Below are 15,317 nucleotides of genomic sequence, written 5' to 3'. Positions count from 1 at the left end.
ATTGACTCTAGTCTCAGCCTTCGGAGGGTTCCTGTTCTGTGGAAAACATCCTGCGTTGTTCCAGATCTGAAGACGCCCCACCCCAGGAGCCCTAAGGACTACAGACAGTGTCATTGACTTCCCACGTCATGAAGACCCCATTGTAGATCCTGGACCAGCTATGGCTGATTGTCAGCCCATTGCTGGACCCTCTCCAGTTCGCCTACCAGCCCCTCCTGGGAGTAGAGGAACCGAGTGTACACTGACCTGGACCAGCCGGCCAGCTCTGTGACGATCATGCTTATTGACTTCTCCAGTGCCTTTAACACCATCAGGTCGGCTCTACTGGGTGAGAAGCTGACGGAAATGCAGGTTGGAGCCGCTCTGCTGTCATGGATTAGTAATTAGTTACCTGACTGGCAGACTAGCTCTTTGTGTGTGGGTGTGTGTGTCCTCTGGGTCACAGCACTTCTTGACGCTTCCTAACAGCAGAAGAGTGTTCTCTACCTTCTCTTGCAACAATCATGAACACACGTGTGAAAATATCATTTTTTTATTCCTACGATCTCTATAGCTGGTTCAGACTGTGCTGGCTCCATGTAAAAGCCAGAGCAAAATATCCTCTATTACTTGACTCTTAATGGTCACTCAAGAAGCTTGCAGTCCCTTATTACCTGACTGGAACAGGGGCTGGGCTATTTGTCTTGGAATGGGAGCCGCGTCCTTCAGTTATCAGGACAGACTTTGGAAAGTGTCCTGAAATGACTCCTGCTGTGATTCCTTTGTATTTAAATAAGTACATTTAGTTGACATGCATGTAAAATAAGAACATTAAATATTGATACTACTGCATGAATGCGGCTGCACATTGTTGTTCTTGGCTACACTTTAGCGACTGATGGGGGGGGGTGGCGGCGTGCAGGTGAAGTGTGTACCTCGATACGCATGAGGAGGTGTGACGCATCCAGTTGTGTAACATCTGCTGTGACGGTCAAAGTCCTCAATACTGCTTTTCATTTAAAAATATCCCCTTACTGTTCCAGTGGGGGTAACACGCACACACACACAAAGGGGAAACATTTGCTCACCGATGTATGAAATAAAACTAACTAGTAACTAACTACCGAGCAGCACTGCCGGAGGGACAGGATTTAAATGCACTTCAAAGCACGCCTGCGTGATCGGAGGAGCACAAACGTTCCTCTGAGTCAAAGTTTGCTTCAGGGAACAGAATAGGTGTTTTGTTTCTTTTTCCTTTCTTTAAATTATTTTTCCTGCCGAACTACCTAACTAACTAACTATTTTAATGAGCAGCAAGCATTGTCTAAAGGGGAAAGTAACTGTGCTTCTTCTATCTGGGGACCATACAGTTCACATTTATACATGTGCCGGTAATATGCAGCCAAAGTGTTAGAGGTTTCAGAGCCCTGTTTCCCTGCAGTAAATCTAACCCAAACCAATTTCATCCCACTAATGATTCAATTTAGGATTCACTCAACATATCTTTGATTACTTTATGATCCTGATCTTGCTTGCCTGATCGTATCGAATGCATTTGATTACCTTTCAGGGATTTGCAAGCTCAGTTCTATTGATTGATTGATCATAAAGTAATCAATCAATTACTTTGCGTGGTGAAATACATCTTTAAACTTTCAATTAAATAGTCATTTAACCTGATAAGACATCATTATTGGCCTCAATTTTGATTTTCTAAATAACATCAGGAAAGAAATACACACTGGATAACACATTATATGCGACTGAAAACACATTCATCACTCAAACGTTTCTAGATAGATGCCAGAAAAGAGGGAGGAAAACGCCAGAGTTTATTTTGGTTCTTCCAGGTTCCAACACATGCAGCAGTTCACATTCCCTGGTGGCTTACTGTATAAAGCAGACGTTGAAGCAGGAATCAGGAATTTAAAGGCCTTTGAATCAGGTGAGTGGTCTTAAACAGAGCTAAACCACAGCTATTTTAAGAGGTCAGCCCACCAGCATAATGTGCCACTTGTTTGGTTTGGCATCAGAGAGAGAGAGAGAGAGAGAGAGAAATTCCTGTCTTCTATAACACAGTCTAATCACATTTCCGCTCCTTCACCAAGCAGGACAAACCGTGCGTGTCAGAGATATCCCTTTAATACGGAGCTTTGGGGATTTGGTTTTAGACAACAGTCTTTGTCTATAGTAAATATGAGATAAACTTCAACAAAGGCCAACTCAATCCTATGTTGGCTTTCTTCTGAAATGCTGAGCTTTCAGTCGCTGGAAGGAATTTATTCATTCTACAGTTTGAGAGCAGAGACCCCCCCGCGCTGACTACTTCTTGTCCATTATTGAAAGAATGGCGAGACTAGAAGTAAACAAATACACTGCTTTTTCATTTTGTGGATATTCCTTTACATTTCAGAGCCTGCCCAGATCAACATGAATTAAAATGAGCAACAACAGTAAATGAACTATACAACGTGTGCATTTACTTCCCAATTCGATGGTTCATATTATTATAAGGCTGTTTCGTATTATAAATACTTTTGATAGTTTTAGTACATTTATATTAAGAATAAATATTTAATTATTATTATTGTGTTTTTTACTTGAATGTTTAAAGTTCGCTACTTCTTCCAGGGCGTGTATCTGAAACAGACAACCGACTTCTGTAAATATCCGTTTCTGCGCTTTCTTCCTCGTAGATCCATTCATAAAACGTGATTTAGTATGAATAGTGATTGCCTTCAGATGAAACGTAAGACCCCCCCCCCCCCCCCCCTACCTACTTCAAGGAACCGGATGATATGGGAGGAGCGACTGTTGGAGTTCCAGGTGGTCGAGCCTGCGTAAAAACGCATCAAACTCCCGTCAAAGACTTTAGAATCAGCGCAACGAAGCCCTCGATCTGCAGGTCAAGTGAATCCTGTTTTCAGTTAAAGTGTCTCGGATTTTTTTTTTTTTTTTTATTAATAGTATTTTTCTATTTATATATATTTTAACCGCAGAATTAACCACAAAAGGCGCAGCGCGTTCCGGTGCGTCGCTGCGATCTATCTAGAAATCCAGTTCAAAGCAAACGGGAACTTTTTTTTTTTTTTTAGCCAAGAGGCAACTTTTTCAGAATTTCACGACGGCGTGTTTCAGCGACCGGAGAAATGTTCAAGAAGAGCAAGAGTAAAGTGCTGGTGGACTACGCGTCAGAGGAAGACGACATGTCTTGGCACCATCATCACTCCTACAAGGTAACGAGACGGATAGAGAGGAAACATGGTTCCCCAAAACAACACAACTTTACTCTATTTTCCAGGCGTCCTGCTCACCTTGTTGGTATTTTGGGACACATCTCAGGAAAGTAGTATTAGAAATATATAAAAACCGAATTAACTACACAATGATATGGAAGCTTATTGCATTCAGAAGAAAAAAATTCGGTTTTCCTGAATTAATGAGATAAATCCTTTCTTTCCTGTTTTTAGAGGTATTTGTTTCTGTTTTTCTGAAATAATGAGATAAATTAATGCTAAATGTTTTTTTTCATGTTATTAGAGGTATTTTTTTTCTGTTTTTAGAGGTAATATTTTTCTGTTTTTAGAGGTAATTCTTTTTTCGGTTTTTAGAGGTAATTGTTTTTGGTTTTTCTGAAATGTTGAAATAATTGTGTATGCCTACTTATTTTAGGTCTAGTAATGGCTGCCGTAGCTCTTGCTTGTTCTATTCGCTTTTATTTTAATCTTTGGATTAAGACACTGGGAAATACTCTGCTGTCTGAGTAACCTTGAAGGGATTGTTCTCAGTTTATCGACCTTGCGTAGGCACCTCAAGTCTATGCGGTTGTTGAGAAGAAAGTGCCATTCTGATTTGCTGGATACTGCGCTGTTTCTTCAGGAACAGATGAATCAACATGGCATGCTCTATGGATGTAAGATGATGCACCAGAAATGCCTTCAACATGGCTTTGTTGTTACTCAGGAAACAATTAGGCATTTGTTAAAAATACTCCGACATGCTTCTTCAGAAAATAGGGCTTGAAGTTATCTCATAAATTCAGGAAAACCGAAACTTTTTTTTTTCTTGAAGTTATCTTATAAATTCAGGAAAACTGAATTTTTTTCTTCTTTAGTGAATGCAATAAGCTTCCGTACAATGATACTTATGACCACATTTTATTTTAAAAAGTGTTTTCTATACAACCTAAAATGATTCTGTTACAATGAGATGGGATGGACGGAGGAAGAGGACAAGTCCTGTCAATCAGAATATATCAGAGGTCTGTCTCCACAGAAATAAGCAATAAGTAATATTATAATCTTAATGTTATTAATGGGTTGTCTGAGATAAAGGAGAGCCAGTTGTATCGATGAGAAATATTCTGAAGGGTTGTTTGGGAATGTCTTGTTGCTTTTAATCCTCATCTCCAGGAGACAAATCCCAACAACAAGCGTGACCAGTAAACCTAAACTAACCTACCCTAACCTAAACTAACCTAACTATCCTTACTATCACTTTAAATCAAGTCCTCGTCCCAAAACCTTAAACCTTCCCACCAGGAGTCAGGCAGCACGCAGGTATTTCCACATAGCCACTCACACACTGCCATGCATAAATTCACATGTCACCATGGTAAGTAGTGTGTGAGGTCCTTATCAGGAGTTGTGAGCAGCTGGGATCTATCAAGCTAGTCAGATGTATCTGTGAGACTCACACACACACACACACACACACACACACACACACACACACACACACATGCACACACAGGCAAATGAATGAAAGCATTAAACAGTCCTGTGTCTTCAATGTCTCGTTGTAGAGGCCAGTCTAGAGAGTGGAATTTAAAGCGAAGGCCAGTTTCATTTGGATTGGTGTGATTGGTACAGTTTGAGTGTGTGTGTGTGTGTAAGATGAATGCAGTTTTGATGCCTACCTGTCTCTAAAGTCCTCCGTGACTAAATGAGAATAAATGTACTAATCCTACACTAGTGAACAGGATTTCAGTCTTTATAGTACTGTGTAATTAAATATATCAGATTTCATTCACTGTAGCTCCTTCAGTGCATTTGTTCTGTAGGAAGGGCATCAAACACCGTTTCCCAGCATTTATCATCGTCTGTCGTGATGATGTCGAGATCTGTGACCCTTGGGTGGGTTTTTCTGGCCTTTCTTTCCTCCACCCTGGGAAACGGTGCACGTGGAACCTGACGCGAGCTCAGTTGTCTGACATCGCCGGTCACCAGAGCCATGACTTGGGTTGAAAAGTGCTGATGTGATATCCGAGGAGCTACTTCTCAGAAAGAAAGCATCATGAATACATTTTGAGGATAAAGCTAGGGTTCATTAACAATGTATTAATGAGATTTTTATTTTCTTCATTAGAAAATCAGGTCCCTGAGTGTTTGCTGATATATTTACGTTGTTTAAAATGCCAATATGTGCATGTTGCTGTATTTCAAAAAACAATAAATCTTCGGATTTGTTTTTTTACTTGAATAATATCCTAATTAATTTACTCACAATTTTTAGTTGATTTGAGGACAGGCCTGTAAAGCAATTCACTAATCAGCCCAAGTTCATTTATTATGTTAATGCTTTTGGTGCTGTTATCTTTAGATGAAACTCATTTAGAGTGAAACATGAAGTGTTTATCATCATTGTACTCAACATTTATTTATTTATTTAAAAAGGATGCCCATTAGTTGATACCGTGGCATCAGCTAGTCTTCCTGCGGTCTGGGATTACATGTATCATAAACATTAAGGGTCAGTATTGTATATTGTCATCTTCACCAAAAGGTGGACAAATGATGTGAATAATCTGACTTTTATGATCCAATATTATTAATTTGCCATTAGATAAATTCAGGTCTAAAATTTGCGCCTTTACTGAGTTGATTTAATGAGATACAGTTCCTCCCGTTGGAAGTTTCCTCCTCAGTGCTCCTCTGTTAATCATTGCGTGAAGTCTCACTATCAAAGCTGCACTTTTTTTTTTTTACGGCAAATGAAAACGTTGCTGAGGTTGCGTAAAAGATGTCAAACTTCTCTGTCCTGTTAATTGTTTAATGGTAACCAGGCAACCCTGAGTCAAGGCTCGTTTGAAGTCACCGTCACACAACCTCTGCTCAAACATTCAGCACAGCCAGCAGTTTATAACTGTGTGATATGTATTATTGATTAGTGAGGGGCATCCAAACTCACTATCAGTCTCAGTGGGGTCGTGGGCCTCGCTCGAGGGCCTCACAAGTGTTGCTCTTTCACTTTCTCCATCAGCATGTATCCTGGTGTTTCAGGCACGGAAACAGGGACTCACTTAGCCCTCATTACATCGCTCTGTGTGCCACAGCTTGCTTTCCCCACACTCACTCTCTATGGAAGTTCAACAGGCTGTCAGACGCAGCTGTGATGTGAGCTCGCAGGAGGTGTACATATACGTGTTTGTCTTTGGCTTACGGCGGTAACACGTCAGAATATTTCCATAAAACCACTGGAATCGTCTTTGAGGTGAGCTCAGGTCAGGTCTGAACACAGATGTCACACACCTAAGTCATTAGTGGTGAGGATAACAAAGGTAAAGCTGCGGGGGATCATCTGTGGAAATCAAACATTTGGGCGTTCTGCCTCACAAGTTGAAACAAAACCCTCTCGACGTGAGAAAATCCTAGACTTTTTCAACTATTGTGCATTTAATTGATTTCATGATGCTCAGGATGGAACGGCCGGGGAACAGGGCTAGAGGTCGACCCAGGAGGAGATACATGGACGTAGTGAGGGAGGACGATGCAAAGGACAGGGTGAAGATGAAGAAGAAGACGTATAGTAAGGTTGCTATTGTCAAAGATCTTCATTGCAAGCATCCACGTAGGGAAAACGATATGTTGAGATGGCCAAAGGATTGACGTCTCACTTGGTGTAAAGAGCTGCAAGTGTCCCACATTGGCATCCAAATAAACTGCTGCTCTGCATTGCTTCACTTATTCTGAGGGGGGGAAGCGTCTCTTCTTAATCCATTCTCTGTGTGTCATTTGACTGCAGCAACAGCCTGGAGACCGCTGTCCGTCTTTTTGCGTCTTTATGAGCAGCTAAGCTAACGCTAAGTATGTGAATGTTGTTACTGATAAAGCAGTCCTCCCCCTCAAGTCTCCCCCGCCTCTCGGCCTCTGTCCCATGTTGCTAATGCCCTAACAGTCCACAGGAAAGTGTGTGTTAGTGATTGATCGACTCTAGTGTTGCAGATTCAGCAGACTTTGCTCAGACATGTCCAAACCTCTATCTTCCCCTCCTCCTCCTCCTCCTCGTTCCATGTAAGAAGTCCTCACAGCTTTGATCATTTTACAAAATGATCTTGTCTTGTGTCTTGTGATTGCCTGTGGAGCAACTTTAAGCCAAATGTTTACATTTTTACAGGCAAATCAGATTTGTTGATGCGTTTATGAGAAGGAATTTACTGATTTGATTGTTTTGCCCTGTGCACGTGGATATGTAAACACAAACATATGAAAATACAGCAAAATGTAATTTTTGTAATTTTTACACGTCAGTGAAAAAGGCCACTTGAGTGGGAAAAGTTCTTCTTCAGAAGGTATACATAAACCAAAAGAGTATGAACTCTTAATAAATTAAGACTAATTCAAACTTAATATGTCTCAGGAATGGAAGTTTAACGTGGCCATGATGACATCAATTTGGACCAAGGCTGGCCAAAGATTAAAATAAGAAATCATTATTTTCCTTTTAAGGCCAAGAATGTGGTTTCAGGAGCAAAGGAACAAACAGTGACGACCCTCCAAGGCAGGAACATTTGGAAGAGTTTGCTCATTTGCTTTTCTGCCATTCTGCGGACAGGAAAGGGACAGACCACCGTGTGAAAACAATGAATGTAGATGAACTTCCAGCAAGCTGCTGCTAAATATAGCAAACTTTAGTGCTTACCAAAACAAAAAGCCTCATGTAAAGAAGGAAACACAATGACATGACAATGACTCTTTATAAAGGTTGCATGAAAAAAGTGCTGAGGCTCACAATGGAACCAGAAACAGGTTCATTGTGTTACCAGTGCAGCGTCTGTTCTGTTGCTGAAGGTCATGAAGGTGTTTTCTTTCGTGTTAAAATCTGTGCTCAGTAGCTTCCCCTCATCCAAACACCCCCACTCCTCCATGCCACCCTCCCCTCTATACCATTCTCCCCTCCATGCCATCCTTCCCTCCATCTCACCCTCCCCTCCATGCCACCCTCCAGACACCGGGAGTTTATATTAATGCTTTAAAGGGCTGCTCAGCATTTTACAGGAAAGCCTTCACACACACACACACACACACACACACTGTTGGTGTTGACTCACCTCTGACCTGTGTCTTGTAGGGCAAAGACATAGAAGGCGAGGAAGAGGAGGAGGAAGCTATCTCGACAGTATCTAAGGTAAACAGCAAAACATCATAACTAAGCTCTGTTTACACACGACTTATTATTGCCCCCTGAAACACACACAAACTCTGTAATACTATCCTCATCCCAAAACAGACACGTTGGAGCCGTGCGCTCGATGCCGTTCAAAGGAAATGGAAAAAAGGATAAGTCCGCATAGTTTTAAACTTTCCCACACCCAGTGAACTGCAAGACACACTAAGCACACTATTATCTAAATATGCGCAAATCTAGATCAGTGAATGAAAGCCGTGTTGACATGTAACAAATAATGGACAGTTTATCGATCAAAGTGGCCTTAAAACTGATACTAGTGACATTTGTGTTGTGGTGAGTTGTGATTGTGACCCAGACATTTCATGATGTGGCCCTAGATTGTGCGTGACAGCAAAATGCGACCTCTTCTAATCTGTGCCAACAACACGGATGCACTTTAAATGCCTGGATTTTCTGTGTGAACCTGAACTACTCAAAATGCTTTGTCTTTGAACGCTCGCCGCCTTCCTGCCGGACGTCTACGGCATGCGCCGAAGGTGATGCAGGTCACAGGACATATTTTGTGTGCCTGTGTGCAAGGATAGGACTGCCCATGCTGGAGAAAGGAAGGAAGCTCAGCATTCTTTTGAGGAGCTGGATCTTTTTGGATGGGAACAATAACGGGTGGAAGAAAAACAAGGCTGAAAATAGCTGCAGACTGCGCCGATGCTGTGCAAGGCTGCGATCTCTTCCGCCATCGGTTTGTTTTATGCTCACGTTAGGACACGCAAATTCCAGTGCAAATGCAAAATTCAGCAAAGCTGTTGCTAAAAATTCGTGATGTCGCAATAAACAATGCATATATATATTTTTTTTCTGTGACAGTGATTCATTTCCATGTGATCTTTATGTTTTAAAGTTTCAGCACTGAAACAATTCAGCGAAAAATAAAGGAATAGTTTGACATTTTTATAAACATTTCCTCGTTATTCACTTTCATACTGAGAGGTAATTCCTTATAGTTGTCTCTATGAATAATAGTCAGCAGCAGGTTAGCTTAGCATAACTATTATTATATATATATATATATATATATATTATATCTTGTTTTGGCTTGTTGTTTTATCACTTTTATTTTTTGTTATTTACATGATCGAAACAAATAAACAAATAACCACTGAAAGACCACTGACGTGCTTGTAGGATGCCTAAAAAGCCTGTATTTGTCGTAAGCAAAGCCGAAATCCAAATGTATTGACCAAATGCAGTTCAACAACAATACCAGTAGATTGATTGGTGACAAAAATTGACCCCTCTCAAATCCGTCCAGGGTCGACTGCAGTCATCTCCGCCTCTCAGACTTTCTTCATTCTCATGCTGGGTTTGTGGCTTTGGAGGTACCGTAGTCACGGGTCAACATTGTTGTTGCAGCATGTTTAATAGTGATTCAGTAGCTACCTTTATTTTACACATTCGACCAATCAGTAACTATATCTATAAAAATATATTTTGCTTTTAGTAAAAGAATAGCGTTGCTCTGAAACAAAGAGAATTCCAGTTTTGTTGGGCCTGACTAATGGATGCAAGGAAAAACAGTTGCCATTAATTATTGTGGTAAAAAGGATTAGATTGACTGATTTGTTTTTTGGAAAATATCAGATTTTTATTTTCAGAGCTTTAAACATGAAGGAAAAAGGGCTCTTACAGAATCAAGAAGAAGAAAGTAAATGTAATTTTATCGTATAATCCAAACCCTAAAGCCGTCTTGGATTGTCTTTACATTGTTCCAAGAACTACTAACTCTGGTTTGGCCCAAATAAAAAAAATGAATGCACCGAGTTAGACGTGAAAATATGAGAGGGATGAATGGCTTTTTAGAGAATAAGCAAGAAAAAACAGTGTTTAGAGCCAAAATGTTTTCACAACTAATTCAGCGGATAAGGTTGGGAATAAGGGTTTCTGTTGGAAAGCATAACAAAGTGGGTACGATTTCAAATTTCATGGCTTCTGCCATAGTGATTTGATGTTTCATAACCCATTATGAGCTTCTTCTTTTTTTTTTACCTGCTGTTGATCCTGAGTCAGTTTGACATCCTGGATTTGTGCTTCATATTGGATTGATGTCATTTGGAGAAGCTTCCTTGTGCTGCTTCTGAAATTTCATTTCGTTTCTTCCATGAACCGGATATTTCTTCAGAGAAGTCAGCAAGAGAGAGCCTGTACTCGTTCCAAGTGCACGATATACTTTCAAGTAGAGTACACTTACCGGTACTCAATGGTTTTCCCCCCCGTATTCCTAGTTGTAGCGACGTTTTAGCTATGAATTGTACATGTTTAATTAAAGGTGGGGCAGTTGGTCGTGCCGTCGCCTCACAGCGAGAAGGTTCTGGCTTCGATTCCGATCTGTGTTTGCGTGTCCGCCCCGTGCCCGCCTGGGTTTTCTACAGCTTCCTCCCACCAATAAAAACATCCATCTTAGGTAAATTGGTCACTCCAAATTTGTCTGTAGGAGTGAGTGTGTGCATGAGTGGTTGTCTGTCTCTGTGGCGCCCTGCAATGCGCTGGCGACGCCTCCAGGGTGTACCCTGCCACTCGGCCGTAGTCAGCTGGGATTGGCGCCAGCAACACCTGTGACCCACAAAAGCAGCTGAATAAAATGGAGGGATATATAACTAAAGCCGTGGCTTTTACAGGACCTCCTTGCTCTTTAAAAAAAAAACACGTTTTGTTGGATCAGACAAACACAGCAGGCGATATGTTCCAAATGCCTATTTAATTACCAAGTTTCCATCTCTGTGGTATGGATGGAAAAAAGTGTGGCTCAGTAAGAGTTCTATTATTCTGCCAGGCATGAATCTGTAGGTAAAGCCCCCCCCCCCACACACACACACACCCACGACGAGCCTCAGAGAGCAGCTTGGTTTACCTCCAGTTTGACTGATGCTCGGCTTCATTGTGCTGGGGAGAACAATGAATTCACTCTGAATGGGCACACATGCATGCATGCATTGATTTGCATTGAGGCTCACGAGTCAAAATGATTAGTTTCAGAAAAATAAATCACATTGCAGATATCAGCAAGGAATCGCCATTCCAGCTAGTAAACGTTCAAAGCGCTGGACATAGACTGGCTGCTGTAACTGAGATGAAACATTTATATGGGCTTGTCTTCAGGTGTGTTTGTGACACTGAGAGATGAAATTACAGATGATCAATAATAGCGACTGCCTCCTGTAACCCACTCTATATTTAAGTATGAGAAGCTTGCATAATTGTGAGTCAAACTCTTCTGCATGAGATCATGCTGTATAAACTATGTCATTCGACTGTGCATTATTTCCTGTACTCCGGCTTGCCTTAAACCCACCTGCTGGTTATAACTTCCACAACCTCTGGTCTGCTGCACAGAGAGATCAAACTTGCACGTTGGTGTTTTGCATGTAAGAACAACAACAACAACAAAGAAACCACAAGGTCACAAAAGTTGAGATGCATTCATCACATCATGTTGCAAGTACTGAGAATGTTTGGATAAAGGTAACCTAAGGTCAGCCCAGACGCAAAGCCGAGTAAACATCATAACCTTGGCAATTGACATTGGGAATTCTTCCCAAGCATGGAGAGAAACCGAGCCAAAACTTTGTTCCATGATTAATCTGGAGGTGCAACGTCCGTGCTTGGTGGAAAACTGCACGAGGAGGGAGGCATTCAAAGGTGACGGGGGGGGGGGGGGGGGATCCAGGGAGTTTAAGCGGGAGAGGAGAGACTTCCACTGGAATGTGGTGTAACGTTCCTGCCAAGTCGATGCCGCTCAGGTTCTTCCTACGTCCGGCAGTAGTGAGAAGCACACAGCACACATTAATCTGGTGTGTGTGTGTGTGTGTGTATAAGTGCTTTGTTTGGCCATCAACAATACATAAATACAGCAACCAACAAAGGAGACAGACAGATAAAGAGATAAATAAGTAAATAATTAACATTCTACATGTACTAGAAAGTACTGTTTGTTCTGGTGTTTTCACAAGTGCTCACACAGAAGTTGCATTTATGCAACAGGACGTCCAGTTTGTCGAGCGCCAGTCTAAAGTACTCCCACGCTTCAGATGCTCAGAGGTGAAGATTTTCAGCTTGTTTTCTAGAGGAATCGTGCAGGAAAATCCCATGAGGTCCAGTGAACCGTCCCGTAACCCCCCCGCTAAGGTCTGGGCAGTCAGATGCCTCAAATTACAGACTCACGCAGGCTGAAGAACTCTGTTCCGGTCACGTTTTTATTAAAGTGAGAAATGTTAACAATCTTGTGATGCATTTAAATTTTATTTATCTGAACTTTAACCACTTTATCTGTCTTCCAGAAAGCTTTCACGCAAATGAACATGCTACAATAAACTCTTAATCTCTAAATACTTTCCCTTCAGTCCATAAAAAACATCCTCAAAGGAAAACTTCATAACAAGATGGAAGCACAAACGCACACACACACACACACAAAGATCACATGTAAATGTTTTTTCACACGTGTCGCTGTTTAGCGTTATAGTGACATTTAATATGCTATTCAACAGCTACAACGGACTCTGTTGAAAAATTAGAAAAACATGATGAATAAATGTGTGCTTTTTATTTTAAGATATTTATTATTCATTTCTGAGTTTAAGCTTCTGGACAGCAGATTAATTGCAGCACTTGTCGGACATGCTAACAGCTATGCTTGACACATTCCAGTTGTAAATTTTGTGCTAAGCTGATTGTCTGGTGACAGTAAGGCCGTATTTAGGAATACGAACACGAGATAATTATTCGCATTGTCTCAATTTTTTAGGAAAAGTATGTTTCCAAACTATTCCTTGAAGGAAGGAAAAAAGAAAAGAAAAACAGAGTGCACCTGATTAGATATGATGAAGGGACGATAGATCTGTAGAAGATGTAGCTTCAAGGGAGGCCTTCAGAATTTCCAAAAAATGCACATTCATCAATCTGGACACGAGGCTTCTTTTCTAAATTCCTGTAAAGCTGGCTTTATGAGATGAGCCTCCTCAGGGATGATAAGTCACCGTTTTCTCACGGCAAGAAGGTCTGGAATTCAAATCCACCTGAGGATCTGAGACATTTATGTGTTGGGTTCACACACACGAGTTTGAAATCCAATTTCTCATTTGCTGGTTTCTGTCAGGAGGCCCGGGTGAAAAAGATCATGTCCAAGAAAGAGAGAAAGGAGAAGAAGATGCTCTCTTCCCAAGATGATGAATGCCTATTGCTGACTGGGGTAAAGCAGCCTGCCCACAAAGGGTGAGGTCACACACACACGCACACACACACCATCAATTAATCATGCGCTCGCTGTGTTTTCACATGAAGACGTTTCATCACAATACAATTCATTAAACATCCAATTTCTAGATATTTTCTCATTGCTTTTATCTAATAAAAAATTGACATGATGAAAACAGGACACTGCAAGTTTTTTTTTTAAACTAAATACTTCTTACCAGTGATGTGACTAGAAATTGGTGTCATCATTAGTCTGGCCTTCCCATTGTCCACTCCACGCCGCCACACTTCCATGTCACATTCCCCCACGTTTTCCAGGTATCTGGGCCCACTTCAACAATTCATACAGTCACAAGGCTTTGCAAAGCAGACACAAAAGACGGGGTGTAAAGATGCTGGTGTTTTTACCAGCGTGGTGTTCTGAACCCCCCAGGTTCGGAACACCAGGGGAGGGGGGGGGGTTACTCAGAGGGCATAATGGTCAAATGAGACTAGCGGAATACTTGGTTATTATATATATATATTGGTTATTATATATATTTCTTGGTTAGAAATAAGGGAGTCATGTATGACCACTTGTACTCGTTAATGTTCGATGGATTGTCTTTTTGCCAGCAGCTATTGTCTTAAAGAACCTTTGAGGAAGTGGAACGGAAGTGATGCGATAAGCAACTAGGAATATACAAAATAATATCTATACAATGGCTTGGGGTCAGGTGAACGTCTCACTCTTGTGTGGTGGTGAAAACATTCACCCTGAGCACCTGTTTTTTATATGATTTTGTATATCTCTTAAGGTCTCACAAAAAACTCAAGGATGATGAGAAGGAGAAGGAAAAGAAGGACAAGCCAGAGAAGAGCCATTGTTTCTGGGAGACTGTTACCATGACTATGAGGCAGATTTCACCCACCAAAAAGCTGGAGAAGATGGAGGGCTGGGAACCGCCCTGCTTGGAGAACATCGCCGAGACTGGGACAGACGAAGCCCCGGTGGATAGGAGCGAGAAAGGTGACTCGCCAGTGTCCTTCACTGACTCGCTAGGCCTCCCTTTGGAACTGGCTTCCTGGGCGGGCCAGGGTCTGGAGGAGGACTCCTCCCGCTACGCTAACCTGTCGGATTCCAAGGATTTGCCGGCCGGCGTCAAGTGGACGGCCCTCGCCAAAGTCAAGCTGGCCGGCATCAGCAGGATGAGCAGGGGGATTGTGTCGGAGAGCACATGGGAGGGGTTTAAATAGAGCCATTTTTTAAATCTTTAATGACCCCTCTCCTCTTCAACAGGATGAAGACCTAAACCAAATCTCTTCCGGTCTCTGTAGTTGAATTCTGGATTATGGGATTTCATTTTAAATCACTGGCGTATGCTGTAAACTAGAAATAAAAGCCTTAATCTACTGTAATATACTCGCTCTGTGATTCGTTGCACAATTCATAGATGATTCTATATTTTATACCCTCTACTGAACTATGCAGCAACAGCAACTCATCTTCTTCAGCAATCGATGATTGTGTTTGCAGTGAGAGGCGAGGTGGACAGGAAGCAAGCGTCTGCATGGACGTCTGTTTCAGTGAGTCACAGCTGGCATCACAGAGGAGGACTGGTGTGTTGCTGCTGTGCTGGGAGTGTGTGGCGCTGATACATGGGGGGGGTTGTTAAAAATGAAAGCAACCTCAGACTCTTAAG

At 41.7% G+C, this 15,317-nt stretch overlaps 1 protein-coding gene across 1 annotated transcript; it reads left to right on the top strand.

The window, feature by feature from the left end:
- The first annotated feature begins 3,128 nt into the window (after positions 1 to 3,128).
- si:ch211-225h24.2 (uncharacterized protein LOC564539 homolog) lies at positions 3,129 to 14,917 on the top strand. The gene is made up of 4 exons (XM_068758554.1): positions 3,129 to 3,215; positions 8,329 to 8,385; positions 13,538 to 13,653; positions 14,433 to 14,917. Exons 1-4 carry the CDS (start codon positions 3,129 to 3,131, stop codon positions 14,869 to 14,871), a joined length of 699 nt encoding a protein of 232 aa, XP_068614655.1. The 3' UTR covers positions 14,872 to 14,917.
- The last annotated feature ends 400 nt before the right edge of the window (positions 14,918 to 15,317 follow it).

Source organism: Brachionichthys hirsutus, unplaced genomic scaffold (genome assembly GCF_040956055.1).
Source record: "Brachionichthys hirsutus isolate HB-005 unplaced genomic scaffold, CSIRO-AGI_Bhir_v1 contig_317, whole genome shotgun sequence".
Lineage (NCBI taxonomy): Eukaryota > Metazoa > Chordata > Actinopteri > Lophiiformes > Brachionichthyidae > Brachionichthys > Brachionichthys hirsutus.
Note: the sequence above shows the minus strand (reverse complement) of the source record. Positions and strands in the feature narration are given on the sequence as shown.

What these genes read in the sequence shown, in the direction of transcription:
- si:ch211-225h24.2 (XM_068758554.1), top strand. Translation starts at nt 3,129, where the DNA reads ATGTTCAAGAAGAGCAAGAGTAAAGTGCTGGTGGACTACGCGTCAGAG. An exon ending in ACCATCATCACTCCTACAAG is followed by an intron (nt 3,216 to 8,328) that starts GTAACGAGACGG and finishes TGTGTCTTGTAG; the next exon opens with GGCAAAGACATAGAAGGCGA. An exon ending in AAGCAGCCTGCCCACAAAGG is followed by an intron (nt 13,654 to 14,432) that starts GTGAGGTCACAC and finishes ATATCTCTTAAG; the next exon opens with GTCTCACAAAAAACTCAAGG.